This window comes from Rhea pennata, chromosome 20 (assembly GCF_028389875.1).
Source record: "Rhea pennata isolate bPtePen1 chromosome 20, bPtePen1.pri, whole genome shotgun sequence".
Taxonomy (NCBI): domain Eukaryota; kingdom Metazoa; phylum Chordata; class Aves; order Rheiformes; family Rheidae; genus Rhea; species Rhea pennata.
The window spans coordinates 7,394,965-7,422,569 of NC_084682.1; the positions used below are offsets into that span (position 1 = coordinate 7,394,965).

Genomic DNA, 27,605 nt, shown 5'->3' on the forward strand with positions numbered 1-27,605 from the left:
GTTTTTAGGTTGACTTCTATTTACAGCCTTACCATTCTGCTCTTGTTTCTCAAGCTCAGCGTGAAGGTCAGCAAGGTACAAATGGAAGGAGTTTCAACTTGTATTTGCATTAGCTTTGGCTGCTTTTTTCCATGCAGTGTCTTCCTCTCTGTCCTGAAGCTGTCTTTTGTGGCTGTGCAATGATACCAGTGCAAGGAATGGATCTCTGATTTGAAACTTTTTTTTTTCCTTCCCTGGAAGCTTCTTCAGAAGCTTGCTTGATCTGCCATGCTGTGGTCCCATAGACCATTCGGTCAGCACAAGAGAGAGGAGGTGTTCCCCAGCGAAGGACAGGCGTGTGTGATGAGGAAGGAGTATCTGGTGATACATGGCTACATACATCTAGGGAGTTCGTGTTGGTCCTTCTCAATCAGAAGAGTGGCCCTTGCAGAGCTTCCAGGGCTGGTAATCGTGACAGCTGTGTTTCTGGCTTTTTTTGGGGGTGCGATATATGTGCTGAGTCAGTGACACAAGGGCTGTCACGTGGCCGCGGAGAGCATGAGAGCAGCGTTCTGCCGAGTCATCTCTCTCAGCAGTGTTTGTTCCCTTCCCTCCCCTCTCTGGCACGACTGCACAGGGCTTTTACTGGAAGCCTGACATGGAGAAAGCCAGTCTGAAAGAGCTGGCAGCTTTCTGAGGGTATTTTGCTTGTAGATGTTGTGGTGACTTGCGTGGGCTCCTATTTACAAGAAAGCAGAAAGCAGTCATTCGGTAAGTGTCCTCGCTGGACGCGAGTGGGCTGACTCGCAGGGAAGGCGCTGGTGCTCCAGGACTCGTGCTGGCGGCGTGACCGTGCCGCTGAGAGATGCGCGCAGCAAGCTCGTTCCTGGAGGCATGGTTTGGCTTTAAACCAGCCACCTGGTGTCCCCGCTGGCAATTAGCTGAGACCGTTTGGACCTTGCTGCAGGCTAAGGAGGGCTTGGCTGGCTGGGCTGGGCTGCGCTCTGTCTCAATGATACTTGCCTCCGGGAGTGCTTGCGGTGAGCATTAGGTGAATGGCGACTAGTGTCGTTGCGTGTGCTTGTGTAACTCACTTCCCCATTTGACTAGGTTGTCACAGATTTTAATGTGTACGTATTGCAAAACAGAGCTTCTGCTTGCAGCTCCTGCGTTTATTTAATCTCTGAGTGTCCTAAGGGCACTGCTGCCACTCAGTTCCAGTTCTGAAAACTCTAAATAGTTCAGGTGATTGCATAAATCAAAGCTGAGAGGCCAGCACATCGGGAGTGCAGCGATTCGGCTGCGCAGGGAAGGCCGAGGCGCAGCAGGGCTCGTGCGTGTCGCTGCCGGGGTGTGCGGGGGTTCGGAGGAGCTGTCTCTGCCTCGCTGAGCTGAATGTGTGGGCTCCGTGGCAGTACGTGCTCTGATCAGCTGGCCAGTGTGATCGATCCCTGTGCCCGGGCAGGAACCGAGAGCCAGGCCGTCTCTGAAATACGTGGAGACGGTTAGCAGGGCGGGATGGCAGCACGAGGCTGTGCTTGGTCAGCGGTCTTCCTTCTCTCTCCTCTCTCACGTGAGCAGGGCTCGCATCAGCGGGCTGCGGCGTGTTTATAACGGGACGGGTCAGGGGAGAGTCAGGCCAGAGCTTGGTTGCTGTCTTCTGGAGCAAGAGTCACAGGCTCCAATCCTGGTGTGTAATCGGGGAAGCCAAATTGTCTGGAGATGCTTGGAATAAGTCTCAAGCACTATATAAATAAAAGGCTGCTTTAAGTTCATGAAGAGCCAAATTTCTGCGCAAATCATACAGCTAGCTTCAGAGCTGAGCTTTCTTGGCCACTGGAGGATACTGCAGACCATCTGTGACTTACAGAAACATCCTTAAATCTGACAGAAAGGGAGACCTCTGGGCCACAAGCTATGAACTCGGTGCTGTGCCTGCTGGTTGGAGCTGAAGGGGCTTTTTGGGTCTTCTGCTGCATTATCTACTATTGCCGCTGTGAGCTCTGTGTGAGAGAGGAACAGACCTCTTTAGGTTGCTGACCGCTTGTTTTCAGGCTACCTCACATTCAATCTTGTTTTGTTGTAATATTATTTTTATTTATATTTTAATTCTTTATTAACCCTATAATGTGATAGTGCCTTCAGTCCATGTGGAAATCTTGAGGGATTGAGGATGCCTGGCACTGACAAATATTGAAGTTGTTTGATTCAGAGCTGTGCATTAGAGCTAAAAATACTTTTTTTTAATATAAAAAAGAAATACATTTGTCTCGCAGCATAAAGATGTGCAGAGAGCTTCCCTGATGATTAGAATAATTGTGAGCTATTGTATATCAAGTAAAGTCCCAGCCTCAGAAGCTGCATTTAAAGGCTCAGAGGTGATGCTAAAATACAGCATTGCCTGATTGCAATCTTCATAGTGGTGTGACTTTTCTGTGCGACATAGGTGCCTCACATCTGACCTGAGACCGGCCGCCTACGTTTTCAGAAGATACTGTGTGTGTGTGTGTGTGTGTGTAAACAAGGATTGGGAACTGGAACCATGCTTAAAAAAAAGGAAAATGCAATGCTTATCTTGTCTTGATTGAAAGTACAACAAACACTGGGGATAAAGTAACTATTTGTGTTAGGGATTTTTCACTTTTGCCTCATAAATTTTCATTTTTCCTTTTTTTTTTTAAAAACAAATTCTGATGCTATAAGGGTCTTTCCAGAGACTGCAGGATTTCATAGATAAGTTCTAAATAAGAATCAGGTTACCCTTCTCTGGCAGTAGGAAAAAGGCATGCAATTGAAAATGAGTTTCTGTGGATGTCTGGAAAGTAATTGTTACAGCCAACTAGGAAAGGCCGAGATAAACTGAGGAATAATCTTACTTATGCTAGCTGAAATGAGTTAGAGAATTATAACAACCTTTTAAAAATGAACTGTGAAACCTAATTCCACATCCTTGGCATTTCTTTTGCTACATCTAAGCAAATCCTTTCTAAGAGGGGGGACAAGGTGAAGGGAGAGAAAAAACAAAATCCTGTAACTAGATTATAGGACTCTGATAACTGAATTGTAATGTCCAGGACCAGATGGTGGCAATCCGAAATGAAGCAGTTTTGTGACTTTGGTCCTATCACTGTAGGATGACTCTGTCTCCTTCCAGGGTTAGAGGGTGGTGTGTGACCTTTATGCTGTGTAGATTTTTGAATGAAGAGTGGCGACTTTTATCCCTCCTGCCAAAGCAGTGCTCTTTGGTCTGAGTGCTGGACGCATAAGCCTCTAGAAATGGTGCTCTTCCCTCTGGGCTGGGTGTGCAGGCAGGTGGTCCAGCTGTTGCTACAGCTGTGGAGTTCTCCTTTGAAGCACTGGAGGGTTGCAGTGCGGTGAAGGCTAGGAGATAGAGCAGCTTCCTCCCCCGTGTCTGTCCACACTGCATTCCTGAAACTCAGCCTCCCGAGGATGCGGCCTGCCAAGGTACCGCTCTGTTCCTCAACTGCTTCAGAGAGCAAACCACCTCTGGGAGGTCTGAAAAAGCAAAACCCCTCACACTTGCTGTCTGTCTCCTCTGCTGTGGGAGGCCAGAAGCTCTGCTGCTTTGGGCATGGTAGTGAATTGCTGCTGGAAATGTTGTCCTGGCCTTGGTGATTAGCCCATGAACTTGTTCTCCTGCCCTGTGCAAGGGAAGTTGGCTAATATCCATATCTGAGCTATCTGGAGCTGGGAGGTGAGTTGCTGCGGGGCCAGGCGTGAGCAGCCTGCATGTTCCATCTCACGGCTGGCGGCCGCTTGTGGAGATATGTCCAGCTTGAAACTCTCCTTCAAGTGTGGCTTGTTGCAAGGAAGTGCTATTGTGCTTTGTGCAAGGAAGCTTTTCTAGGCTCCAGCTGCTGCAAGTGTCAAATTTGGTGCTCAGAAGAAGGAGGTGGTGGGAAGGGGGTTGAATTAGGTGCAGTTTCTGTCCAAAACTAGCTCAGGCTGGTTACCATCAGCCTTATTCATTCAGGGCTTCTTCTGAGCACAGAAAAGATACCATCAGGGAGAGCTGATTTTTAAAAAAAGACTGGTTCTATTACTTGAACCTAGCCTTGAGGAAAAGCTTACTGGTGTGTTTGTCATTGCTCAGTTTGAGTGAAACTGGTGTCCTAGTGTATTTCGGGCAAAGGAGGCGGCTTGGGCTGGAATTGAAGAAATGCCCCTTACAGTGTTGGAGATGTTTATCTAGACAACCTGCTGCCTCTCTTTGGGCCCTGCTTTCTCCACCTCCTCTTGCAGGAAAAAATCAGGGCTATACTGTGTATTATGCGGTACCTGAGGTTCCCCAGGGGAAGCTTTGGTCAGCAGCACTCGGGGTTCATTACCATGAGTGTAGCTCAAATGATGAGCAAGACTGCCAGAACCAAAACTGTGTGCGAGAAGATGGGGTGTCTGGTAGTCTCTGGCTGAGGTCTGCCTACAGATGAGATGAGGTGGCATCAAGAAGGGAGAAGAGTGTCGTCTTGATTTAGTTGCTGACCGACTCCTCAGTGATTTACTGAAACCGAAGGTGGAGGAGGAGGAGGACTCTGCTGCAGGCTGTGCATTGTTGGCATTGTGGAGGCTTTACCGAAAAGTTTAGTCTACAGTTGTGTTGCAGTAACACCCAGCTCTTGCTTGGCTCTGAGATCCAACAACAGAAAGCCTGTCTGCCAGGGAGAGCAGGGTGACCTGACTGTTGTATGGGAAGATGGGTATCTTGCTGTTCGGTAGCAGCAAGGCACTAGAAGCAAGGCACCTTGCCTTTAGTCACATCAGTAATGCTGTTATTCCGAACCTCAGCTGAGTATCATCTCTGGGAACTGAAGTGGCAAACGAGGAGCTCTGTGGTGATGGTTTCGTGCCTTGAGTAGCACAGTTGCTTGCCAACTTCTGTGCTGAATGTAACTTTATGTGGGGCTGAGATCTGTCTGGACTGCAGAAATACTCAAGAGCCCACCTGCAGTCATTTGCAGGTGGCTCTGGATTTCTCCCTGTGTTCGACAGAAAGGCTACCTTATACCTGATGTTTGTGGCCCAGTGGTACAGTACTTAATGTTTTCAGGAGTAGGTCTTTTCCTTGGTAGGAGCTACAGTGGAAAGGTAAGGAGAGATACTCCTCTCTGGGTGAGAGAGGAATAAAACCATAGCTGCTGCATTAATTCTTTTGGGAGAAAATGATGAGCTGTAGTGAAGACTTAGACTTAAGCTGCACAGACAGCCATGAGCTGGGAACTATTGAATATTACCTGATCTTAGATGCCACCTGGGCAAGATGCCCCATGGCAACTGCTGCCCTGGGTTGTGATGTTGCAAGGTAGGAGTCCTTTGGCATGTCTGGTATCTCAGGCCGCCTGGGATCGGCTTGTCAGTATTCGGCTGCTTGCCTGGCAGCGGGGAGCTCCGCTCTCGCAAGCAGTGCCGGGTAAAGAAGAGTCTGTTCTTTGGCTCTCTCTGAACCCTGAGCCAGAAGGAGGTTGGAGAGATGCTTCTGGAGGGCAGCCGCAGGAATTAACATTCCTGCCTTGTCTGGATACTTAAAATCACAGGCTCAAAGGCAGGGACTTTACTGATGTTTTTCCTCTCTGTTTGCCCTCTCCTTCGGAGAGCTGACTCTTCCTCTCCAGCCCATGTGGGCTTGAAGACCTTACTTGAGTTTCCCTCATTATCACTCAAGTCTCCCTCATTAGCGTTCCCATCTGCTTCGTAAGCATCACCTTCCCTTTTCTTCCAAATTCCTGAATGCATTAACATAACCTTAAACTTCAGGCAGTTTTTCCTCACCGCAGGCATACCGTAAAGCTTGCTGCTTTTCTTTGAGCCCCCTGTTGGAAAGCTGTCCAGAAGCCTTTTAGTTGCAGGCACCATTGTGCTGAACAGGTTAACTCTCCTCTTGCTGCTCTGCCACATGATGCGTCCTTTCGCTAGAATAGCACTTCTGCAGCTCTGAGTCACTTTTCTGTGTGTGAGTTCAAATGTCCATGGTCTCCTGCGTTGGCAGGATGCCAGAGTACAACGGAAGAGTCACTTTGCCCTTATGAATCAAGTTTTGAGTTAATTATCTGTTTGCTTGGGCAGAGCATGTCCTTGCACATCGCAAAGATAATCTTCCAATCTGCGCTGTGGTCAGAAGAGTTCAGAGCTTTGGCAAATGGAGAGGGAGGGAGCAATGGGTGGCTCCCAAGGGGAAGGGCAGGGGTCATGGGGCTACCCTACGACTTAGAGGGCTGGGTATGAGTCTTTGCTTTACCACAGACTGAGTATGAGTATGGCCATGGGCAAATCATTTAAACTCCACCTTGGTTTCCCCCTGGTGAACTGCAGCTAGAATGTTGTCTTGCCTTGTGGGTCTGCTGTGAAGGTATGTCTGCAACAAATAGCATCACTGGGTGGGTCTGTGCAGGGAACTTGTTTGGCTGTGAGACTGCTTAGTCCTTCCAGGCTGGAGTGCTCGAATAAAAATGAGAAAAAACCTGGAAGCGCTTTCCAAGTGATGGTTGCCATTTTGAAGTCTGTTTTTCAGGAGTTTATCTTAATGTCTTTTACAATGTGGAAGAAATGGAGAATGGGAGGCAATAGTGGGCCAATTTTAATAAAAGTTAACGATGCGCATATGCCAGCAAGAGGTATTCAGGATGGATGAAACTTAAATGTTTTGGAACTTAAACTAGGAAAGGGTGGGGCAGGGGGCAGGAGAGGGCAATAGTAAATTGGATATATTTAGTTTGTTGTTGTGACAGCCTAATGTGGGGCTATTCACAGAGGTACCATGCCACAGTGTGGGGGGTGCACAGTCCTGCTCTGCAGCTTATGACCACAGCGGTAAGTCTGGGGCATGGTATCACCTCGTAGACAGGAGAAGGAAAGCCACCGATCTGTGTGAAGGAGTGACTGGAAGAATGGTCTCTTCCCTCTTCAGTGCCCTGAGGGCTTCATGATGTGTTGAGACCTAAGGCTCCCTGTGGGTCCAACTGAGTTTTGCTGGAGGCATGGGTAGGAGCTAGACTGAGCTCCATGGTTGGAAGGTGGGGCTGTTCAGATGGCGTGAGCTAGGCAGAGCAGAAATCACTTCTGATGGATTGGCATGGATGCAGTGGGAAGAAAGAAGCTTGGTGGGACAGCACGATGCCTCAGGGTGTTGGAGCGATGGTTTTGGGACAACAGGGGCATGGAAGGATTTCCCAGTATGTGTTGGAAAGTCCTCCTTGAAAATGCTCGGAGCTGTTGGGCTCACTTGTGTTCCTAGGACTAAACTTAGAGTGTAGAAGGATGATCTGAAGGGCTCTTAGTGCTTTTTTCTCATTCTGTGACTTTTTATGACAGCTGGTGTTCACTTACTTTTCTTTTTTTCCAGGTTCTCTGATCGTCATGGGTGATGCTGACATGCAGTCAACTGTTTCTACTCCAGAGAGCGTTGCCCAGCAAGACTCTTTCTTCAGCATGACTGACATGTTTCTCATCTCACTCATCACTGGGCTTCTTACTTACTGGTTCTTCTTCCGCAAGAAAAAGGAAGAAGTCCCTGATCTCCCCAAAATCCAACCAGTGTAAGTAGCAGCTCTGAAGCAACGTAGAGTAAGGGTGACTTTCAGTCTTATCTGAGCACAAAGTTACTCTTGCTCTCCCTGTCCCATTCAGGCTTCCCAGAACACTTCTACCAGCTTGGTCCTCCCTGGGGCTGGAATAACAGGCTTCTAGGGGGAGGAGAGGTGGTTTCCATGTCTAAGTATTTAGGTGGTACTTCTAGCACTGACCTTTCACTCTGGGTCTGTGCACTTGCCTCTTGTTACTAGTTCTCTTGCCTTACCATCCAAGAAATTACTTTTATCCCTCACAAGAGATGGATGACTTTTGCAGATACTGTTGTGGATTTAAAGATCTCCTCCTTTCTGAGGACTCTTCACTGCTGGTGGGTCCTTGGAGGCTCCAGGAAGGTACTCAGGCACGCACGAAGGAACTGTGCAAGCCCTGGGATGTGGCTTTGCTGGATACTGTGTCAAGGAGGTTCACTGTGTGGGATCTTGTGGCAGGATAATCGAGGGTAATCATTAACAGCTATAGTTAGATGGCTGCATCCTGTGACGTGACTCTTCTAGTGCCATCGAGCCTTGATACCACGGAGTTTGGTGGTACTAGTGCTATGCTTGCTTAGTGGGTGAAGGGAATTGGTCCCAAAGTGCACTTCTCTCCCTTCATATTTCTTTTGAACTGCTTCTTTACTTTGCAATGCAGAAATTCCTGCAGAAGAGCTGGGCTGCAGTTCTACCTTACCCCACACCTTGGCCCAAATTATTAATTTACCTTCTCCGAACAAGGCAAGAAAAGTCTCTAAAAGCCCCTAGCTGTACTTCAAAATGCTTAGGGACAGCTTTGGCTTTGTCTACATTTGCTAATAAAAGTCATATTTAATAAACCTAGAGAAAGGTAGATTTGCTCTTAGGCAGATTTCCCATCTAGGAAATCTTATCCACACTTAGCTATAAGAGGAGAAATAGGAGCTGAAAGGCAGTTCCTCAGCATAGACTGCTTAGCAACTCCTGTGAAATGTGCTTGACTTTAATGCTGAGTCTCTGTAGCAGCAGGAGGTTGGATTTGGTGATAGGAGAGGTCCTTGTTTCCACTGTCTTCTGCAAAGTGATTAGGGCCAGGAATGAGCAGTGCTGGCAGAGATTTAGGCATGCTCAGTTCCTTATCTCAGTCATGTACCAAATTTCACATCAGTTTTCTGCTGTGCTTTTCAGGAGCATTCCTTGTGTTTCCTCCTGTAGCAATATGCCTTGCATTGATAAGAGCAGTAATCTAAGGTTTGAAACCCCTTTAAGCAGAGACCTTAGGAGGTGATTTTGCACACTGTCTCTCCTGCCATTATGCTAGGATCTGTTCTCTGTGCAGATGAAACTTCCCTCAGATAGAGGACCAACGTGATGCCTGACCTACAAGTACTTCAGAATTAACCCAGCTGTTCGTGCTTGCAGTATTAGGCCTTTACAGTAGGTAACTGCATCTAAGGTGAATATTTTATATTTGTAACACAAGTGCAAATTCACTTGAGGTCCCCGCTGTCCTGAGGGGATTGGTTATTTGGCTCTGCAATGTAGAGGTGAAATGGGAGAAATGATGGCTGGATCCTCACAGTGTGTTCAAGATTTTACATACTGTTGCACCTGCAAGGCATCCTGCATGAAGTGGCTTTCTCCAGGTGGCATTTCTTAGTGGATACTGCTCTGCCAAGAAGTACTTCTGCTCAGCCCTTCACTTCAAAGTGCTTACTCAAGAGTGCAAGGGTTACAGCCCGGTGTGGAAAGCAACTGTGGCAGGAAATGTTCATAGACCGGTCAGATGAGGATACCTGGTCGCGTGCCAGGTAATTTCAGCATGGGATCAATGCTGCTGTTACCCTGTGTGTAAAAGCAAATTAAATCAAACACAGCAAGTGGTTATGGGTCTATTATCTCTTCTCAGACTTCCTTATCTACCTTAGTGGGTTAGACTGCTTTCCATTATCAGGGCTCATCCTCTAGTATTGTGTCGTTTAGGTCGTATTTGAGAAGGACCAGGTTTGGTCTCATCTTTTCCGTGTTGGTCAGATCGTAAGTGTCTCTGACAACTGGGCAGAGCCCTCTGCTCAAAGGCAAGACTGAGACTCCAGATCTGTTGTGAAATTCCTGGATAAAGGGAAGAGTAGCACACAGCTCAGTGCAAACAGCCTGTCATGAAGCAGGCTGTGTGCACTGATATCACAGGAGGACAGAAAGTACATTTTCTGGCTGGGAGCTGTTTAAAAGGAAGAAACATCTCCGACTGTGGTATCCTGTGGCAGAATTCCTTTCTGCAGACAGGTTCGTGTGAAGCTGAGAGTAGCCTGTCTGTCCATTCTTCTCTGCTTTATCTTGGGGATTTGAGTTGTTGAATCAATCAAATACTCTCCATCTTATACCTGCCTCTCATTCTGTACTGTGAGGAGGGGTGGAGTTGGCTAGAAAAATAGGACTGTCAATCTTAAGATAGATGCCAACCTGGAGCAGGTCGTCTCAGAGAGCTCCCATGCTCACAGTTCTTGTGACTGCCTTCACCCATCACATACAGCTCTTCTGGAGACTGTTGTGACCTTACAGCGAAGTCATGCTGCAGAGGAGCTTTGCTAACCATCCCAGGTGCTCGTTACTGCCTTGTCTTGCTGCAGGATCTCAGCATGTGGGCTTCTACCTAAGAATGCAGCTGGTGCTTTTGATTTTGAGTTATCTCGTGGACTTTGGGAGCCCTGGTTGCCCCGTGTGGGGTCCACGTCCTCCATCTACATCGGAGATGGATGTCAGGGAGTGCTGACTGCAGCCAAACTGCTGCTTTCAAGCTGCTGTGGAAGGACAGCACCTTGCGACGCTGATAACCGGGTGGGAAAATCAAGGTTGCTCCAGGTTCTGTGTGTGACATACCGTGTTTTGAAGACATGACAGCTGTTCTTTGTGCACTACAAGTGAAGAGGGAAAAGAGGCCTTGATGGGTGTTTTTCCCATGCAGTAAACCCGACCCTTCCATTGCCTGCTGCAGCACTGCTGAGGTCGTCATAGTAAGCTTGTGTGAGGGCAGCGTGAACCTGTAAGCCACGGCTGTGGCTGACAGCATATTTGTCATCAAGGATGGAGACAGCAAGCTCCTGTTGCTTTTGCAGTGTTGTTTTTTGAGACCTTGGAACTAGGTGGGAAATAAGGGGGGGGGGAAATAAGGCGGTTCAGCATCTGGATTTTCTTCCCTTTTTGAATCTAGGGTGGAGTTTCCTTGCTGGTAAACAAGAAGGTGCTGTGAATGAGCAAGATGCAGGATCGCACTATCAGCAACTGCCCTTGGATGGCTTGAGAGCCAGACATTTCCTGGAGAGACGGGGGGTAGGTCTGTCTGCAGGGCAAGGAAGCTGGCTTAGAAAATGTAGGACTCCAGACCTGTGCAAGCAGAGAGCCTTCTGCAGGGATTGTCTCTGGCTGAAGTAGAGAGCCTTGATCTTAAGCGATGTCACTTTTCTCTGAAGCTCTGCCTTTACTCACCAAGCTGTCCTGAACTACTTTGATGGCTTCTGGGTGATGGCTTCTGTTATTTCACTTGAGCCCTGAATTTCAACTTCAACCTTGAAAGATCAGGGGATAAAAGTTATGAAAAAACAATTTGGATGCATTATGGTGGTTGCTTCCTTTAATGGGTTTGCTTACGAGTGGAGGAATGCAAACAAGGTCTCTGAACCGAACACCGAGACCGAGTACCAGTACCTCCGTGCTGCACTGGGAGTCACTGGGAGCTGCTGCTGAGCAGTACCTCGAGTAGCCAGGCAGCCAAGTCAGCTAAGTCAGCTCAGCAGTGTCTCCAAAGAAAATGCTGCTGCTGCAGCTGCTATTGATTACAGATGATGATGCACAGTTGAAGACCGTATTCTGGATGGCATCTGGGTTGGATTCATTCTGCATGGCTCCCATAGGAACAGTCATGTTTTACCCCAGTGATGTGTTTGTTGGTTTAGCTACAGCTCAGACACTTGGTGATCACTTGTCCTTGCAGTGAAATGGAGCTGTTTTCCTGCCTGAAGCCTTGAGAGTGGGAGCAGAATTCAGCATATATAAAGGCCTCATGCGTTCCAGGTGTCGTGTACCTTTGTCAGCATAATATATCTATATGTGGGACCAGCCGGAATACTGCTCTCTGAAGATCACTTGCGTTTTGACCGTTTTCAGACTTAATTGAAACCACCAGAGCATTCTCCGGCGGCCTGCTCTGCAGATGTCATTAGAGAGAATGGCTCTTGATCTCCACGCAGCCGTGGCTGGGACGATTGTGCTTTTTTCTTGGTGACATTACTGGGGAATGCACTAATTATTTTTATTCTTCAACTGTGCCTCCTCTGTGTGTTTCTCAATCACAGATTTCTTTCTCTTCTCGTGTCCCCCGCTCTGGAGTTGCACAGACTGCTCCTCTCGGGAGACCCGGGCGAGACACTGATTGGTACATTTGGTGTCAACCCCTCCCTTCTCCCCCCAGCCTGCCTCTGTTTTTAGCATTGTTTGGGGCAGAAATTGGCTTATCTCTATTCTGCAGCTATAGAGAAATTCATTCCCTGGTGCATATAGGGCTTCCTGTCGCAGGAATCGCTCCAACTTCTTAGCCTGATTAGCTCTCTTTGCTGCTTGCGTGTGTGCTAGAGAGAGCGAGACCATCTCTAATTTAATTTAATAGAATCCTGAAGAGAACAAACTCCTTTAAGCTGCCTCTGTAATGGCACTGCCATAGTTACCCACAATGTTGCTCACGCAGTGTCTGGAATCATTTCATTCAGCTACAGGATTGACTTTCTTTATTAGAGAGGAAAAAAAAAAAAGAAGAATATATATAAAAGCAGCTGTGATATAAACAGTTTCCAAGGTAACAAGGCTGGAGGAGGGTTTTGTGTCCCGTCTCCCCTTTTCCACGCGGATGGGAGAGGGAAGCGTGCTGCGGGGAATCCTGGGAGGTTTCGTTCTTGACTCCCAGTTCCTTTCTGCCACTGCTGCCAGATGTTGCAGTTTCTCAGGACTGCGCGGATCCGCTCAGTAACTTCCAAAGCCTTGCGACGAGGATCCAAGCAGACTGGACCGCTCCTGCTATGACCTGTGCCAGGACCTTTGTGCAGGCTCCCTTCTCCTTAACAAAGGGCTGACGTTTGGCTTTGATGCCCAAGAGGAGCCGAATGGAAAGGCCTATGTGCGTGTTTCTCCAGAGCTAAGTTAGATCCTTCCCCCCGGCGCACACCTCCCCTTGCAGACAGGCACGGCTGCCCCGGGACTCTTTGTTTGTGCTTCCCTACCTCGACCATGGGGTGTGCGTACTCGGCGCCACGAGAAGAGGCGGCCGTGGCGAGGTAAGTTAATCTGCCTGAGTGGCAAACGGTATCGCACTCACTCAGAGGGCTGTTCCCACCGGCCCGAGCTCTGCGGAGCGGGGTGCGCGGCTCCCCGCGGGGCAGGAGCAGAAGGAAGGGGGAGAGGCTCTGCTTGAGGCAGGCCACTCCGAAAGGGATCTTGGTGCTGGTGCTCGGGCCAGAGCAGCTTCTGTGCAACATCCAGACTGTGTTCGTTCTTCTGGATATACATGTGCTTTTGGGAGGAAAGCCGTAGGCTGGGGAGCGTTTCTGAAGGAAAGGTGCTCACTGAGCTGGAGACTTTGATACCTTTGCTGGGCTGCCAGTATTCCCTCTCCTGAAATCAAAGTAAAAGAGAGCCCTGGGAGTCCTTTGCGCTGTGGGCTGTCACCAAGGGTGGGCAGTCTGTGCAAGCTAAAGGCTAAGTCCAGCAGTGGCATTAATCCCCTTCGCTCCGTCATTGCGTTCTCTATTACAAATGTTACCCTGAGCTACCTAAGCTGTGAGAGCTGTCTTTGTTGAAAGCGTGCTTACTGTTCCAAATTTTCCTAGTTGAGCAGTGAACCAAGTGTCATTCCTGTCTTCAGCATCTCTGTGCTTACAGCTTAAACTTGCAAGAAGCCATCCTGATGAAGTAGTTTCAGGGAGTTGTGTAGTCTTTTTTTTTTTTTTTTTTTTCCAAAAGTCATGCTCATTATTTTTTCTATGTGAGCCGTAGACTGTTCTTTACCACAACATTTTAATGCTAAGTTGCTTCCTTTGGAAATGTAGAGTAACTCCATGTACATGATTTCCCTTTTTAAAATGAGCTTGTTGAAAGTATCCAACAAACTGATCTTTTTTCCCTCCGTTTAAATAATTGTTTTCAGCAATTGACCCAACAGCTATTTTAATTAGATTTAATTTGTGGAGGGCAGTCAAACAGGTTCACCAGGGAGCCAAAAGTGAGAGCTTGGTCTTATGGGCCAGCTGTGGTGCACACTGGGGGTTGGTGCTCCAGGGCCCATGTCCTGGTGGTAGAATGGGCAGGGGCCCATTTTAGGGCTGTTCCCTAAAAGCTGCTCATGATGTTCCTGATACGGGGTAGTTCACAACACAGGGAGGCTGCTAACTGCTTATGAGGGCAAAGAGGGGCACGACGTAGCTCTTTCCCGAGAGCACAGCCTCCTTGGGTAGCCTTTTTTGGTAGCTCTTTCATGTGTGCTCTGAGGATCCTAGATGTGTGCTCAGAGCTGTTGGGCCTCGTTATGGAGCTCCTTGTTATGTCTGGGTTGAAAGGGATGCTTGAAGGGATGCTTTATTGAATGCCTCTTGCCCTCCTACTCTATGTTTGTGGGCTCTGCAAATATCTCAGCACATCCTCAGAGATCCCTCCCTCCGGGCTGCAGGGTTTAGGAAACTGTTAGCGATCTCTGCACATTCTTGCATGGGCCAGAGCCAAAACTATTTGTTTTTTGCCTGGAGGCTTCTCTCTTCCCACAGGAGACCCAGCTTTGCATTCTTCCACTGTGAAAGAGAAATGGGAACGGGTCCCATGTTCCTCTCCTCTCTGCTACTGAAGCTCCAGTGGGGAAGAGAGCAAGTGAGCTCCTGGCACTCGTCCCCCTGCCTTGAAAAGACCTCAGCATCTAATCTGGCTGTAGCTAGAGCCATCTCTGCCTGTGGGGCTTGCTGAGGGTCCTGTGCTGTCCCTGGTCACTTCCAGGGCTAGATTACTTTTGTGGCATGATGCTAAAAACCCATGAGTGTGGTTAGGGTAATTAATGTCTTAATACTATTGGCTTCCTACCTAATGGAGTAGCTGAAATAGTGTGAATCTCTGCCTGGATGGTTTCTACACTGATGTGGTTTATCCCTCTTTTAAACTAGAGAAAGCCACCTCCACACCATAATGCAAATGCACTTTGTGCCAGAGAAGCACACTGGAGACAGAAATCCCAGTGTGGGAACAAGGCCTACAAGACCTCAGAGGGCAGCAGTATTCCTGCCAGAGACTCTGCGGCTCTGATCTACCACAGAGTCTCCATGTGTTTGTTCTGTGGTGTGCTCTGGTCTGGGACTTTTGTCTGGCAAAATCTGGGATGGTCAGTTTTGAGATCAGAGCAGCTGAATTTTTTTTATTATTATTATTATTTTTATTTTTTTATTAAGCCCTGTCTGCCTTCAAGCTTGGAAGAGCAGCCCGAGGGAGGCATGGCTTGTCTCAGGAGCTCAAGACTGATGTCCTGCCTTTCTCCTGCAGCAGGATTTAAGTTACCATGCGGAGGGAAAGCAGGGAGTTCTCTGTTTCCATCTCTCACACCATGCCTTGGCCACTGAGGTTTATCTGGAAATCAAGTCTTGCGTTGTAGCTCTGAGAGTCTCATAACCTGCACAACTGTGTAATCTGTTGGAGCAGCTGATGTTTAGGGCTGAGTTTCAGGGCTTTGCCTACAGGAAGATTTACTGAAGGAGGTAAGACTGGGAGTAGGCTTCTCCTTTCTCCTTTCTACTCCGAAAGGCCCTGCTACATGACAGCTGTGTTCAGAAGAAGCCCTGCAGCTGAGTGGTGGACACCCCTGGGGTCTTCCGTGCCACTGAAGAGCGTACTGTTGCGGCAACATGCCTGTCCTGGGGGCTCAGCTCCTCCCTGCAGCCCTCAGCAAGCTGGTTATTTCAGAATTACAGTGGGAAGGTGCACTGCGACCTCTTGCTGCGAGGCTAATGGTGGTGAGGTCTGTTGGTACGACTATATCTTCAAACTCTTCCTTGTCAAGAGCAGAGGTTTACTATTGCAGGGTGGTTTTGTTTTCTAGGCCTGTGAGAGCCTGTTAGAACAGAGTAAATAAGAGCCTTTGATGGGTTTTCTCACCACTTTGGGTAGCTTTCCTGAGATACGATATGTTTTTGGGGAGCCACTTTTTATCCCCACTTGCATATTCCTGACCTCTAAGAATGAACATAGTCATCTAAAAGGAGATTCCTTCTGTCTTTCAGAACATCTTCAGTGAGAGACAGCAGCTTCATTGAGAAGATGAAGAAGACGGTAAGCTTCTCACTCTGAATATGTGGGGTGAGTGGGAAGGTGATGGATCTCTTGTCCTTCCTTGTTTCCTCTGGTGACCGTATAGTTGTCAGCAGGAGGAAACTGCGTGGAGATAGAGGTTAGCCTGCTGCAAAGAGCATGTGAAGGAAGGCTGCATGGGGAGCGTAGGGGCGGCTCTCGTCAGTCTATGCCTGGGAGCTGTTCTTAGCGAAAATGTGAATGACAGTGGGGGGGGAAGAGGGGAAATGGTGAAAAAAATAATATGAATATATGTGTAATATGAGGTCAAAGTCAGGAGCGAAATGGCAGAGACTTTAAAGATACTGGCTGAAAGCTCTTATCTGTGTTTGGTTCCCAAATGCTTTGGAATGGGAATTGTGTTGTACACAGAATTTGCAGCTTTTGACTCTGTGCTGAACTGGACACACGAGAAAGCAGAGGAAGAGGCAAGGGCTGGGTATATTTTCCATTTTGCTTTGAAATAGCTGGCTTACTGCAGAGTGGAGGCTCCTGAGCTAGAAACTTCCCAAAGCCTTGGCAAGTCTGTCTTCTCATCCACAAAATTCGCTATTTCCAGGAGACACTCTGCAATGTGTTTTTGGTAACAGCTCAGCCTTGAGTTTTCTGCTGCAAACCCAGTGTGAAGTTCCATACAAATATAAGCTCCTAGTTGCCTTTTAAGTTGCAGTCCAGGCCTCCTGATCACAGGCATTTCCTTTATCTTTGACAAGATGTGCTGCTTCCAGGTATTCTACTAAATGAGTGATCACCATTTAACAGGGATTTCTTCTTTACTCCAGGGGCGAAACATTGTGGTTTTCTATGGTTCCCAGACGGGTACAGCAGAGGAATTTGCCAATCGCCTCTCCAAAGATGCTCATCGTTATGGCCTCCGGGGCATGGCAGCTGATCCAGAGGAGTATGACTTGGTAAATCAACTGTGAATGCAGTTTTGGGATAAGTAATATCCTTTTAGTGTTCCTTTTTAATAAAAAGAAGAAGAAGAAGAGAGAGTCTGGCCAAGAGACAGTTGCCCTTCTGGTAGTGGCACTCTGGAGGAAAGGAAATTGGATCAGGCTGAGACCTGCAGAGATGGGCTTGGTCCTTGACAGGTTATGGATTTGGGGTGAACCTTGTAACACAACTGAAAGAAGGAAGGTAGTCTTGAGTGTTTAGGAATCACAACTCATCTATTGGCAGCATGCTGCTTGCTCCATATTCCTTCTCTAGTTAGCACTGGTTCCAGACTACTGCAGTCACCTTACATAAAGGCACTGACAACCTCTGTCATGTTGTTTTCTGTAGTGAACACTGATCCTGGTCTGTATGGAAAATCCTGTCGCTTTTCTCTTAGGGTAGAAGTATTAACTTGCAGTCTGGTGAGGGTGGTTAGCTTTGACTCACCTGAAATGGCAGGGGAAATTGGCCTTTCCCACTGCCTTTTATAATCTGCTGTTTGATGTTAAGTGGTGCTGTTCCACACAGCAGTGGTAGCTGCATTGTAGGAACAGACTTACTCAATAACCATGTTCTGGGATCCCTGAGGGTTTATTTTTTGCTTTGATTCCAGTCGGACCTGAGTCGCCTGTCTGAGATTGACAAGTCCTTAGCAGTGTTCTGCATGGCCACTTATGGTGAGGGTGATCCTACAGACAATGCCCAAGACTTCTACGACTGGCTGCAGGAGACTGATGCTGACTTGTCAGGTCTCCGATTTTCAGTAAGTTGCTCGATTCCAGTTTATGCTGCATTTGGGCAGGAAAGACAAAGTCTTCCGCTGTGATTAAGTGCAAGTTGGGTAGAGGCACAACATGGTGTTTCTGCTTTGTATGTCTGTGTTGGATGCAGTCCCTATTGTCATCCTGTCCAAGCTGCATGGACATTTGCAAGCATATATCTGGGGGCTTTAAATACAGCTGTTAGAGTGTTCTCTCCACTCCCTAAGTCACAAAGATTTGCTGGTGATGTTTTGTCACAGACAGCTGAGCAGGCATTGGTCTGTAAATGAGTTAGGGGCGGCAGCTGCTGTTCACAAGCTAATTTAGCAGGCCTCAGACAGATCTTCCATAAATTAAATCCCTTGTAGTGTGTAGTTCTTTTCCTGTGCGGAGTTGAATAATTGGCTGAGATACAACTGCCTCACCTAAATCCTGGCAAATTCCTTAGGCAGCATCACAATTGCAAATGAGGAGAAAATGCGCTGCTAGAGATGCTAAGTTGCTCTGTATAATGCAGTCACCAAACATCTGTAGAGTGGTTTGTGGGAGAGAAGGGTCAACAACTGATCTCCAGGCAGTCCTGGAGCTTATTGGTCCCTAGGGGAGAGAGTGCAGGCAGTTCTTGTATATGCATCTTGTTGATATGCCTGAGTCTTGCCTTGTGGGAGATAGAAGTGCCTACTGACTAGACACTGTCTTGGGACTCCTGTACAAGGTCAGTAGTAAATACTTGCCAAGAAACTCCCCAAATCACTGATGCAGAGCTGAGGAATTTAAATTCCATCTCTTGCATGCTCTTCCTTCAGCACCTTTGCTGGATACTACTGGCTAGAGGGTGATGGCTGGATGGGAAAAATCCAGTCCTTGCTTGTCAACACTGGTCAACATTCTTTTTCAGGTCTTTGGGCTGGGGAACAAGACTTATGAGCACTTCAATGCCATGGGGAAGTATGTGGACAAGAGATTGGAGGAGCTAGGAGCCCAGCGCATCTTTGAACTTGGGCTGGGAGATGATGATGGCAAGTGAGTAGCATGAAGGGGTAGTCTGAGCTTGGCGGGGAGTTGGCTATGCTACTTGAATTAAGGCAGATCTAAACTCCCCAGGGTGCTGACATGTCTCTGAGCATGTGTCTGCTTGCTCTTGCTCCTGCAGAGACAAATCATATCCCTGTGCATTTAGAGCATCATAGCGGATCCTGAATCTGGTGAAATCCCAGTTAGCTTTAAATAACTGTAGTTGTGTGCTCAGCAAGGCTTCACAGCCTGCCTTTGCCTTGCTGTAGCTCCATTGCTAACTCATTCCACATGGGTAAGCTTAACTATCCCTGTGGAGGAGACAAATTCCATCTGTTCATGAATGGTTTGTTTTGTGGCAGTTTTCCAAGTCTGACACTAATTTTCTGGATATCTCTATGTTCCCCTTGAACATGCCATTGGCATCAGCTTAACCTTGGAAATTACATCAGTCTGTGGCTTTGCCTCTAAGGGCTGCAAGATCTGATTAGAGGGATGAGGTTGTATGGGAGGCTCGGAGCCCAAGAAAATAAGCTTTACCAGGCTGAACCTGCCTTTTAGAGAGGTGGTAGCAGACAATGCCAGGAGTGGACAAGAGGGAGCTGAGCTGGGTAAAGACCAAGCCTTAATAACAAAGTCTTACTTGGCAGACCTGGTGGAGTGAGGGGTGGCTGCTGTGGCAGCAGTTCCCTGCTGCCCACTTAGTGCTCTGAAGGTGCTCTCTTGATGATCCATGAACATATGGAAGTACCAAAACTATCTGAGTCCAAGGGCAAATACCACAGTAAAGGAAGAAGTCCCTAGGGATCTCATGTTGTTCTTCTGGGAATGCCCCTTTTCTTCTTGGGTTGGGTAGGGTTATTGAATCTCTCTTTTTGTCCTGAATAGCCTGGAAGAAGACTTCATCACCTGGCGAGAGCAGTTCTGGCCAGCAGTGTGCGAGCACTTTGGGGTGGAGGCTACAGGAGAAGAGTCCAGGTAGGTATGAGAGCAGATTCTCCTGAGGCCAGAGATCAGATCAGCCACCTTTGACTAGCAGCTGTCCATCAGCCCTTCACTGCTGTCCGCTTTCCTGTGTGCTGCTTCCCTTTCCAGACTTGAGAGGTAGCACATGAAGTAGATCAGTGAGCTGGGCTGTTTTGACTGAGCCGGTCCTAGTATGAGTTTGAATCTAGCTCTGGGTTTATGTTCCAAGTGGGTGATGTGTTAGGTTTAGTTTCTGTGTGGATGATTCTGTTGGGTACAGTGCTTCTAGCAAAGCTGATGGTTCCTCACAGTTTGGATTTTGTGAGAGCTCTGGGCTCTCTAATTTAGCTTGTTCACTAATACTTTGAGGGGGATGAGGGGTATTTTGGCTGAGGGTAGTGGCATTTGCTTGAACTGTAGCAAATCCAGCAAAGCAAGTGATGATCCCTGTTGGGGATCCCTACTTGTGAAATCCATTTTGACTTTTTTCTTTCTTCTCTCCCCCTACTTCCTCCAGCATCCGCCAGTATGAGCTGGTGGTGCACACAGATGTGAACATGAACAAAGTCTACACTGGTGAGATGGGCCGTCTCAAGAGCTATGAGAACCAGAAGCCGTAAGTACCAAACCATCCTGGGCAGAGTGTATATGAGCCAGGCCTTAGCTGATGGAGTCCTTGGTGCTTCTAATGACATGTATTGTGCAGCCAGCTTTGTTTGTGTAAAGCAGCCATCTGGCAGATGTCTGCCCAAGAGAAGGGGTTCAGATCCCCTCAAGGCCTCTTAGGGGTTCCCTAGTTAATGAATTATTAGTGTTGAGAAGGCAGCTGTCCTCACATGTATAGTTTTGCAGGGATGTGTCTTGCAGACTTATTTTAATCCCTTCACATCAATACTGGTGGGAGAGGGAATGACTGTTTCTCCCTTTCAGTGCCTCAGTGGCCTTATTCTGTCTCCTTGTTTGGCTGGTAAGTTTTTAGGTTGCAGAGTTTGTGTCTTAAGGTCAATCATAGCCTTTCTCCCTCAGGGGTGACCAATGTGATAATTGCTTGCAGTATGGCAGTGGGGATATTGATTATGTAAATAAGCAGCAACTTGAAATACCTATCTGAGATGTGATGCTCCCTCTAATTGACTGTTACATCTCTTGTTCTTAATGGGACAGAAGCTGTTGAATGCTGGACTGTGCTTAGAAGCAAAATGATCTGTTTTTCTGCTAATGTGGATTGCAGGAGGCTCAGGATTCAGATCCTGCTCTGGTGGGCTTTGAAATATGAGTGGGAAGACACTGTGCCCAAATTGTGTGGTGCCAAAGGGAATATGCCTGGATAAAAGCAGTGCTCTATGAGCCTGCGAGAGAGTAACCCAGAGGGTCCTTGTCTTTCCAGGCCATTCGATGCCAAGAATCCTTTCCTGGCCCCAGTTACGGTGAACCGCAAGCTGAACGAGGGTGGAGAGCGACACCTCATGCACCTTGAGTTGGATATATCCGATTCCAAAATCAGGTAGTTTCCTACAGAAGACTGGCCCTTTTTTCCAATGGGAGCAGGCTGTGCCAGAAAAGAGCAGTGAGGCACTGGCCTCACTGAAGGGGACCTAATTATCATAGTTCCCTGTCACTGCAGCTCTAGGCTTCTGTACTGCTTATCAGGGCTTTCTCTCAGTTCTTGGGCTGCTCATGGCAATGCCAGCTGGCTGCCCTGGGCCTATCTGTCATAGCTGAGCAGTCTCAACAGCAGGAATCGTCTAGGAGCTGTCTGAAGAACAAGGGGGGCAGATGTACTATGAGAGAGGGGAGAATTGGTAATGACTTGTGTTTGGATTTGCGTGGCCTAGCTGTACAGGCGTGGGGGAATAGAGAATGATGTTGTTAGAAAACCTCTTGCTGGTGTAAATTCTTTTGTGTGCTTGTGAGAAAGCCATAAGCCCAGGTAGGTTGATACAGGTAATTACTGAAGAGATTTGGGGCAGTTTTGCCCCTTGTTAGCTGGGGAGCTGGCCTGTTCATGCTGGATGTCTGGCCTCACTGAAGTGTCTGGCAAAACTGACTTTACCTCTGAGCTCCCCTGTAAATGACCTGGTTATTGAAACCATTATTCTACAGCAATCCTTTACCACTATGGCTGCCTGCTTTTTAGGGTACCTGGTCTTGCAGGTGTTGTGTAGCGGCTCAGATCTCAACCATTGTCCTACTGTCCATTGTGCAGCCCACTTGTCTTCTAGCTGAACAGCTTGGGCTTGGTGTAGGTGAGAAGTGATGCTAGTGTTTCATTCCTCTGTTCTTATGCCAGGTATGAGTCTGGGGACCATGTGGCTGTGTACCCAGCCAATGACTCCTCGCTGGTGAATCAGATTGGTGAGATCCTACATGCAGATCTGGATACAATCATGTCCCTAAATAATTTGGATGGTGAGTAGGATGGATCACCTGTGAGCATCAGCAGTTCTCCTTCAGCCCTGGCATCTGTCCTTCTCACCAGAGAAAGCAGCCAGGTCACCTTCAGGTCCCACAGGGTGTCTCCAGGCAAAGACTTCCCAGCACCACTCTGAATTCAGTACCACTTTAGCAGCACTGGCACAGAGCCTGCTTGCTGAGAGCCAGCTGAAATGGGTCAGTTGTGAAACTTGCTTGGTGTGTGTATTCAACAACAAATTATGTAACAACACACTCCTAATTACAGAGCACCAGCCCACAAGCAGTCCCCTCTGCCACAGCAACCTCGAGCTCAGTAGGGGCCTTCCTGTTATTCAGTGCGTTGACTAGGCACTGGCTTGTTCAACCCGATATTCCCAGTATAACTGGCCTCTGGCAGAAGGGAGATTCCCTGCCTTCTAGATCATATTCCCAAAGTATTTCTGTGCAGCATGACTTTCTCTGGAAGCCAGGGACAAAAAAAATACCGCAGTGCAGCAAGGTGACAACCTTGGAGAAGGACATCAGGCAACACGTGTAAAACAGAAAGGAAAGAGCTATTGGGAGACCCTCCTGGAGAGGGAGCTGCCCTATGCTGATGCTCCTTCCATGTAGGATTACTGAGTGTTCAGGGCTCTGGCCAACAGGCTGATTCATCTCTAGGGCTACTCTGTCCTCTCCGAAGCCTGTTCTCCTGCTCTCTCTCACAGACTCTCCTGCATATCGTTGTTGGCATGAAATCTCTAACAAAACAGTATGCAATTGCTGATTTTCTCTCTCTTTCTTCCCCCCTCGTCTCCAGAGGAATCCAATAAGAAACATCCCTTCCCTTGTCCCACGTCCTACCGTACAGCCCTTACGTACTACCTGGACATCACAAATCCACCTCGCACCAATGTCTTGTATGAGCTGGCCCAGTATGCCACGGACACCAGCGAGCAGGAGCAGCTCCGCAAAATGGCATCATCTGCTGCCGAGGGGAAGGTGGGAGCTGCAGTTTTCCTGGCAAAGTTGCTGGGTTGAACTGGGTGATGGGTCCAGGTGCTGTGGGATTCCCAAAGGGAATCCAATATTGTCAAGCTCCATGCTCAGAGAGCTGAAAAGAGTGTTTGCCAGCCTTGCAGGGAAGTCATCACATGTGCACCTCCTTGCCCGCAGGCCCTCTACCTCAGCTGGGTGGTGGAGGCCCGGAGGAATATCCTGGCCATCCTGCAGGACATGCCCTCACTGCAGCCTCCCATCGACCACTTGTGTGAGCTTCTGCCTCGCCTGCAGGCACGCTATTACTCCATCGCCTCCTCCTCCAAGGTGAGCGCACTGTGGTCTGGCTCCAGTGGAGCACCTCTGCCAGGCCCATGGAAAGGCCCTGCCTTGAGGGGGAGACTGGGGCTAATGAGAAACCATTGTGTCTTCAGCTCCACAGTGTCACAGGGTCCCCTCTCAGCTGAGGATAGGACATGGGGAATTTCCCCTGGGAACGTTTTCTGTGAGAGAGGCAGTCCTGCTTACTCCTATGTATAAAGATGGGGCTATCCCAACTTCTGTAGAGTCTGCAGAGGGAAATGGTGCGTCACACATCACAGCTGGCTGTGCCCCGATACCATCAATCTCTCTGCAGCCCAGCTCTTCTCTGCCATATGTTTTGCTTTCAGGACTTGGAAGCAAGGTGATGTTTTACTGGTTGGTCAGGATTTGTCTGTTACTTTGTGGCCTGAAACTCTGGTCATACTTAGGGAAGCTAAGTGGTGCTGAGATAGGTCAGGGATAAGACAGGAGCCCTATGTTGGACATGCTTGGAGGTTTGATCTGCCAGGGGAAGATTAGCTGTGCTAGTGTTAACATTAGGTTAAACTTCTTCTCCCCATCACTGAACACAAGGGACTGAGCTGTGGGGGCTGCCAAGTACCTCAGCTGGGTTTTGCTCTGTCCCTCATGCTAATACCACCTCCTGGTAGGTTCACCCCAATGCCATCCACATCTGTGCTGTGACGGTGGAGTATGAGACCAAGACAGGACGCCTGAACAAAGGGGTGGCCACCAACTGGCTCAAGAGCAAGGTGCCTGACGAGAATAGGAGCAAGTCCCTGGTGCCCATGTATGTGAGGAAGTCGCAGTTTCGCCTGCCCTTCAAACCCAGCACGCCTGTCATCATGATCGGGCCGGGGACTGGCATAGCCCCCTTTATCGGCTTCATACAGGAGCGGGCCTGGCTGAAGCAGCAAGGTGAGTGCCCGGAAACTTCTCTGGGGACCAGAGCTGCTGCAGGACAGATGTTCTTGCGTGCTAGTTGGTGACTCTGTTCATGGGCAGGTGCAGTTTGTGCTGGTTACACCACTAATGGGTTAAGGGAAATAGGTCTAGCGAAGCAGACAGCATGGAGCTGGGTGAGCAACAGTTGAATGCTTCTGCCCAGTGTGGGGGTACTTTGTCTTCCCCCGCTGGCCTGTTTGGGTAGGCAGATAGGCACACACCTTTTCTCTGACCTCTGTCGTCACCTCACCAAACTTCGCTTTGTAAACACAAGCAGAGGCTTAGCTCTGCCTCCCCAGATTGAGCAGGAAAAGAGGAGGTGGAGAGGGCAGGACAGGAGCTGTGGGAGGCCAGCTAACAGGTGTTGTGTGACTGCAGGCAAAGATGTGGGTGAGACGGTGCTTTACTATGGCTGCCGCCATGAGCATGAAGACTACCTGTACCGCGAGGAGCTTGCTCGCTTCCATCAGGATGGATTCCTCACCCAGCTCAATGTTGCGTTCTCCAGAGACCAGGCTGAGAAGGTATCGCTCAGGTCCCCCATTCTGTTCCTTATGCTGCTAAGCATCGCTCCCAGTCGTGGCAGGGAGGAATAAAAGGCCTGGAAAGCTGGAGACTCCCAGCCTGGGGCCTCGCTGTTAGGGAAGGCCTACAGCAGTCCTGGGAGCACCCAGCTCCTCCTCTGTCTTGTGGGGCCATGTGGGGAAGGCAAGCTGTGAGTGTGGTATGGCTTACCCTCTCTTGCCCCAGTCTGTGCTGTACTCGATGACGCTGAGAGCTCTGCCTCCTCTCACCTCACCCACCTTGTTTCCTGCCAGGTTTATGTTCAGCACTTACTGAGGAAGAACAAGGAGAACGTCTGGAAGCTGGTTAATGAGGCAAATGCTCATATCTATGTCTGTGGGTAAGTCCAGCAGCAGGGAAGGGACTTGGAAATCACTCCTGTTCTCTAAAGAAAATGTGTGACTCAGTTTACCCACTTGCTTTACCTTATGCTTTACAAGTCCAGAGAGCGTTATGCTGTTTGTGGGCCAGGGTGTGGAGAGCAGCCAGGTGGATGGGGCTGGGCCAAATGAACCATCCGTATGTGGATGTTCAGAGACTACTAGAGTTTTGTCACTCCCTTGCCACAGCTTGGCTGCTCTGTGGTAAACACCCCCAGGCATGTCCTGGCTGAGTGAGGTGAAGCAGCCCCCTGCTCATCTCTGCCTCTGCTGGCTGTCTTAAGGCTGTTCTTGAACAGCCCCTGGCATCCAATACCACCTCTGCGCCCTGGCAGAGACGAGCCCAGCCCAGCCCAGCCCAGCCCAGCTGTGCTATGGTGGAACGACAGGAGTGGGAGGGCAGAGACTCCAATGTAAAGTAGCACTTCTGAGTAATTTGGGTGGATTGAGAAACACTCAGGCGGGTGGAAAACAGCTAGGAGGAGGCGACCGCTTGAATGGGAGCACCCGAGGCATCCCAAGCCGCTTTCTCTGCAGCAGAACCTGCAGAGGCATGGGCTGGCCTGGCACATAGGCCTGGACACCCAGATCTCCATGGGCTCCTCTGGTGCCATCAGCCCAGATCTTGTCATGCCCAGCTCAGGACTTATAAGGGCAGATCATTCAGCCCTGAGATCCGCTTGGGCCACCCTGTGTGGTGTGAGCTCCACGGCCGCCTCCTTGCTGGATCCTCGCTTCCTTTGGGGCCCACTTGCAGCTTCAGGGGAGAGATGGCAGCTCTGTCCAGCAGTAGCCCCAGGGCAGTGATTTGGGCTGCTGCCAGGGTTAGGACTTTGCCAGGTCAGGGGCAAGAGGCTGGGTACTGCTCTGTCTTTGCTCACAGTCCTCTCTGTTTCTAGTGATGCTCGCAACATGGCCCGGGATGTGCAGAACACCTTCTACGAGATTGTGGCTGAGTTTGGAAACATGAGTCAGCCCCAGGCCGTGGACTATGTAAAGAAACTGATGACCAAGGGCCGGTACTCTTTGGATGTCTGGAGCTAAGAGCAGGGCTGGCAGGGCCAGGGAGAGAACAGATCCTTGGGTGTGGGTCCATAGGAAGTGAAAGGTGCCTGCCAGCCCACCCTGCCTGTGGGTGACTGCATCATCCCCACCCCACAGCTGCCCCAGTGTCACCCTCAACCCCTCTGCTCTGGTGCTGACAGCTATAGCAGTCCCCCAGGGCATGCTGGGGATGGAGCATCTGGCATCTGTCCCCCATGTGTGTGTATCCCTGGGAGGCAGAAGGGGTTGAGAGGGACATGAGCTGGCTAAGGCTACTGTCTGGGAGCTGTGGTAGCCCTTGGCACCCAAGGGAGCATCTCTTGGCCCCTGCCTTTTCTTTGGGGTCAGTGGCACAGCTGATGGTGGGCACAGAAGGGGGCAGGAGGAACAGACAGCACTGGAGGAGCTCTGGACTCCTTTTGTGAACATGTGGCTTTGCTTCATCGCCTGGCACCTCAGGGAGGGGACAGGAGAGGCTGGTTTTGGGGCCAGAGACAAGACAAGCCTCCCTGTGCAGTACAGGCTGGATACGGCAGAGGGGGTGCAGGAGCCCAGCAGCCCTTTGCGCACCAGCTTAGTGGCAAGGGCATGGTGCAGGGCAGTGAGCCGTCCTCACCTTCCTCTCAGTCTGAGCGTCCAGCCGTCTCTGGGGCAAGGGAGGTAGGGCTGCCAGCCAGCTCCCTCCAGCTCTCTGCTCCTGGCTCTCCCTGCTGGGAGGAGCAGTGTCCCCTGCTCTGGTCTTGCTCGAGGAGAGTCCTGATCCATCCTATGCTGGAAGGATGTTAACTGTGCACAAAATTGCCCCATACAATGGCTAAATAGATGCTGGTCCCAGCAATTGCTGCTCCCAGGAAAAGGCAGAGTGAGTTCCCAGTCTGGCCTTAAGCAAAGGTCAGCCAGGACCCTTCAGGCACCCCTTCATCCTCCCCCCTTGCCGCGGCCCTCCATGGCTCTAGTGTGCAGAGGGGAGGAGATGGCTCCTGTCCCTGCCAGAAGAGAGCTGGTGTGGGGGCTCAGAGGCTTCAGCAGCCTTGCTTGTTCCCTGCAGGTCCTGCAGCTGGCAGCTCCCCTGTGCCCAGCCCCTCCATCATGCTGTGTACGGTCATTTTTTAAATACTGTTTTTATTTTAACACCTTTGTGATTTAATCATGGAAAAACTTTCAGGCTATCCAATGATGTAAATTATTTAAATATACTTTGCCCTTGGAATAAAAACACTGTTTCTGTAGTTTGCTTCCTGTCCTTCCGCTGCTTGGCTGGAGGGGGGAAGGGGAAAGCAGTCTCTGCCAGCAGCCCTCCTTGCACGTGGGAAGCCTCCACAACCTGCCCTAGCCCGGGGGGGGGGAGGAACCAGGCTGCAGGTGTGGAGTTA

General features: G+C 49.3%; 1 protein-coding gene across 8 annotated transcripts in view; it reads left to right on the forward strand.

The window, feature by feature from the left end:
• The window catches only part of LOC134149629 (NADPH--cytochrome P450 reductase), a 33,341-nt gene extending 5,880 nt beyond the window's left edge, over positions 1–27,461 (forward strand). For 4 of the 8 annotated variants that reach the window (XM_062592870.1, XM_062592871.1, XM_062592873.1 and 1 more), the window contains 15 exons: positions 7,337–7,529; positions 15,836–15,884; positions 16,685–16,813; positions 17,455–17,604; positions 18,501–18,625; positions 19,505–19,594; positions 20,100–20,198; positions 20,970–21,086; positions 21,873–21,991; positions 22,797–22,978; positions 23,153–23,302; positions 23,950–24,217; positions 24,623–24,768; positions 25,063–25,148; positions 26,088–27,461. In XM_062592870.1, coding sequence (XP_062448854.1) covers positions 7,351–7,529; positions 15,836–15,884; positions 16,685–16,813; positions 17,455–17,604; positions 18,501–18,625; positions 19,505–19,594; positions 20,100–20,198; positions 20,970–21,086; positions 21,873–21,991; positions 22,797–22,978; positions 23,153–23,302; positions 23,950–24,217; positions 24,623–24,768; positions 25,063–25,148; positions 26,088–26,232 — 2,034 coding nt within the window. In that variant the 5' untranslated portion in view covers positions 7,337–7,350 and the 3' untranslated portion in view covers positions 26,233–27,461. Of the gene's footprint in view, positions 1–599; positions 751–7,336; positions 7,530–10,746; positions 12,860–14,860; positions 15,574–15,835; positions 15,885–16,684; positions 16,814–17,454; positions 17,605–18,500; positions 18,626–19,504; positions 19,595–20,099; positions 20,199–20,969; positions 21,087–21,872; positions 21,992–22,796; positions 22,979–23,152; positions 23,303–23,949; positions 24,218–24,622; positions 24,769–25,062; positions 25,149–26,087 lie in introns of those variants that run through there. The other 4 variants (XM_062592872.1, XM_062592877.1, XM_062592875.1 and 1 more) reach the window with 4 other exon arrangements.
• Positions 27,462–27,605: the final 144 nt, after the last annotated feature.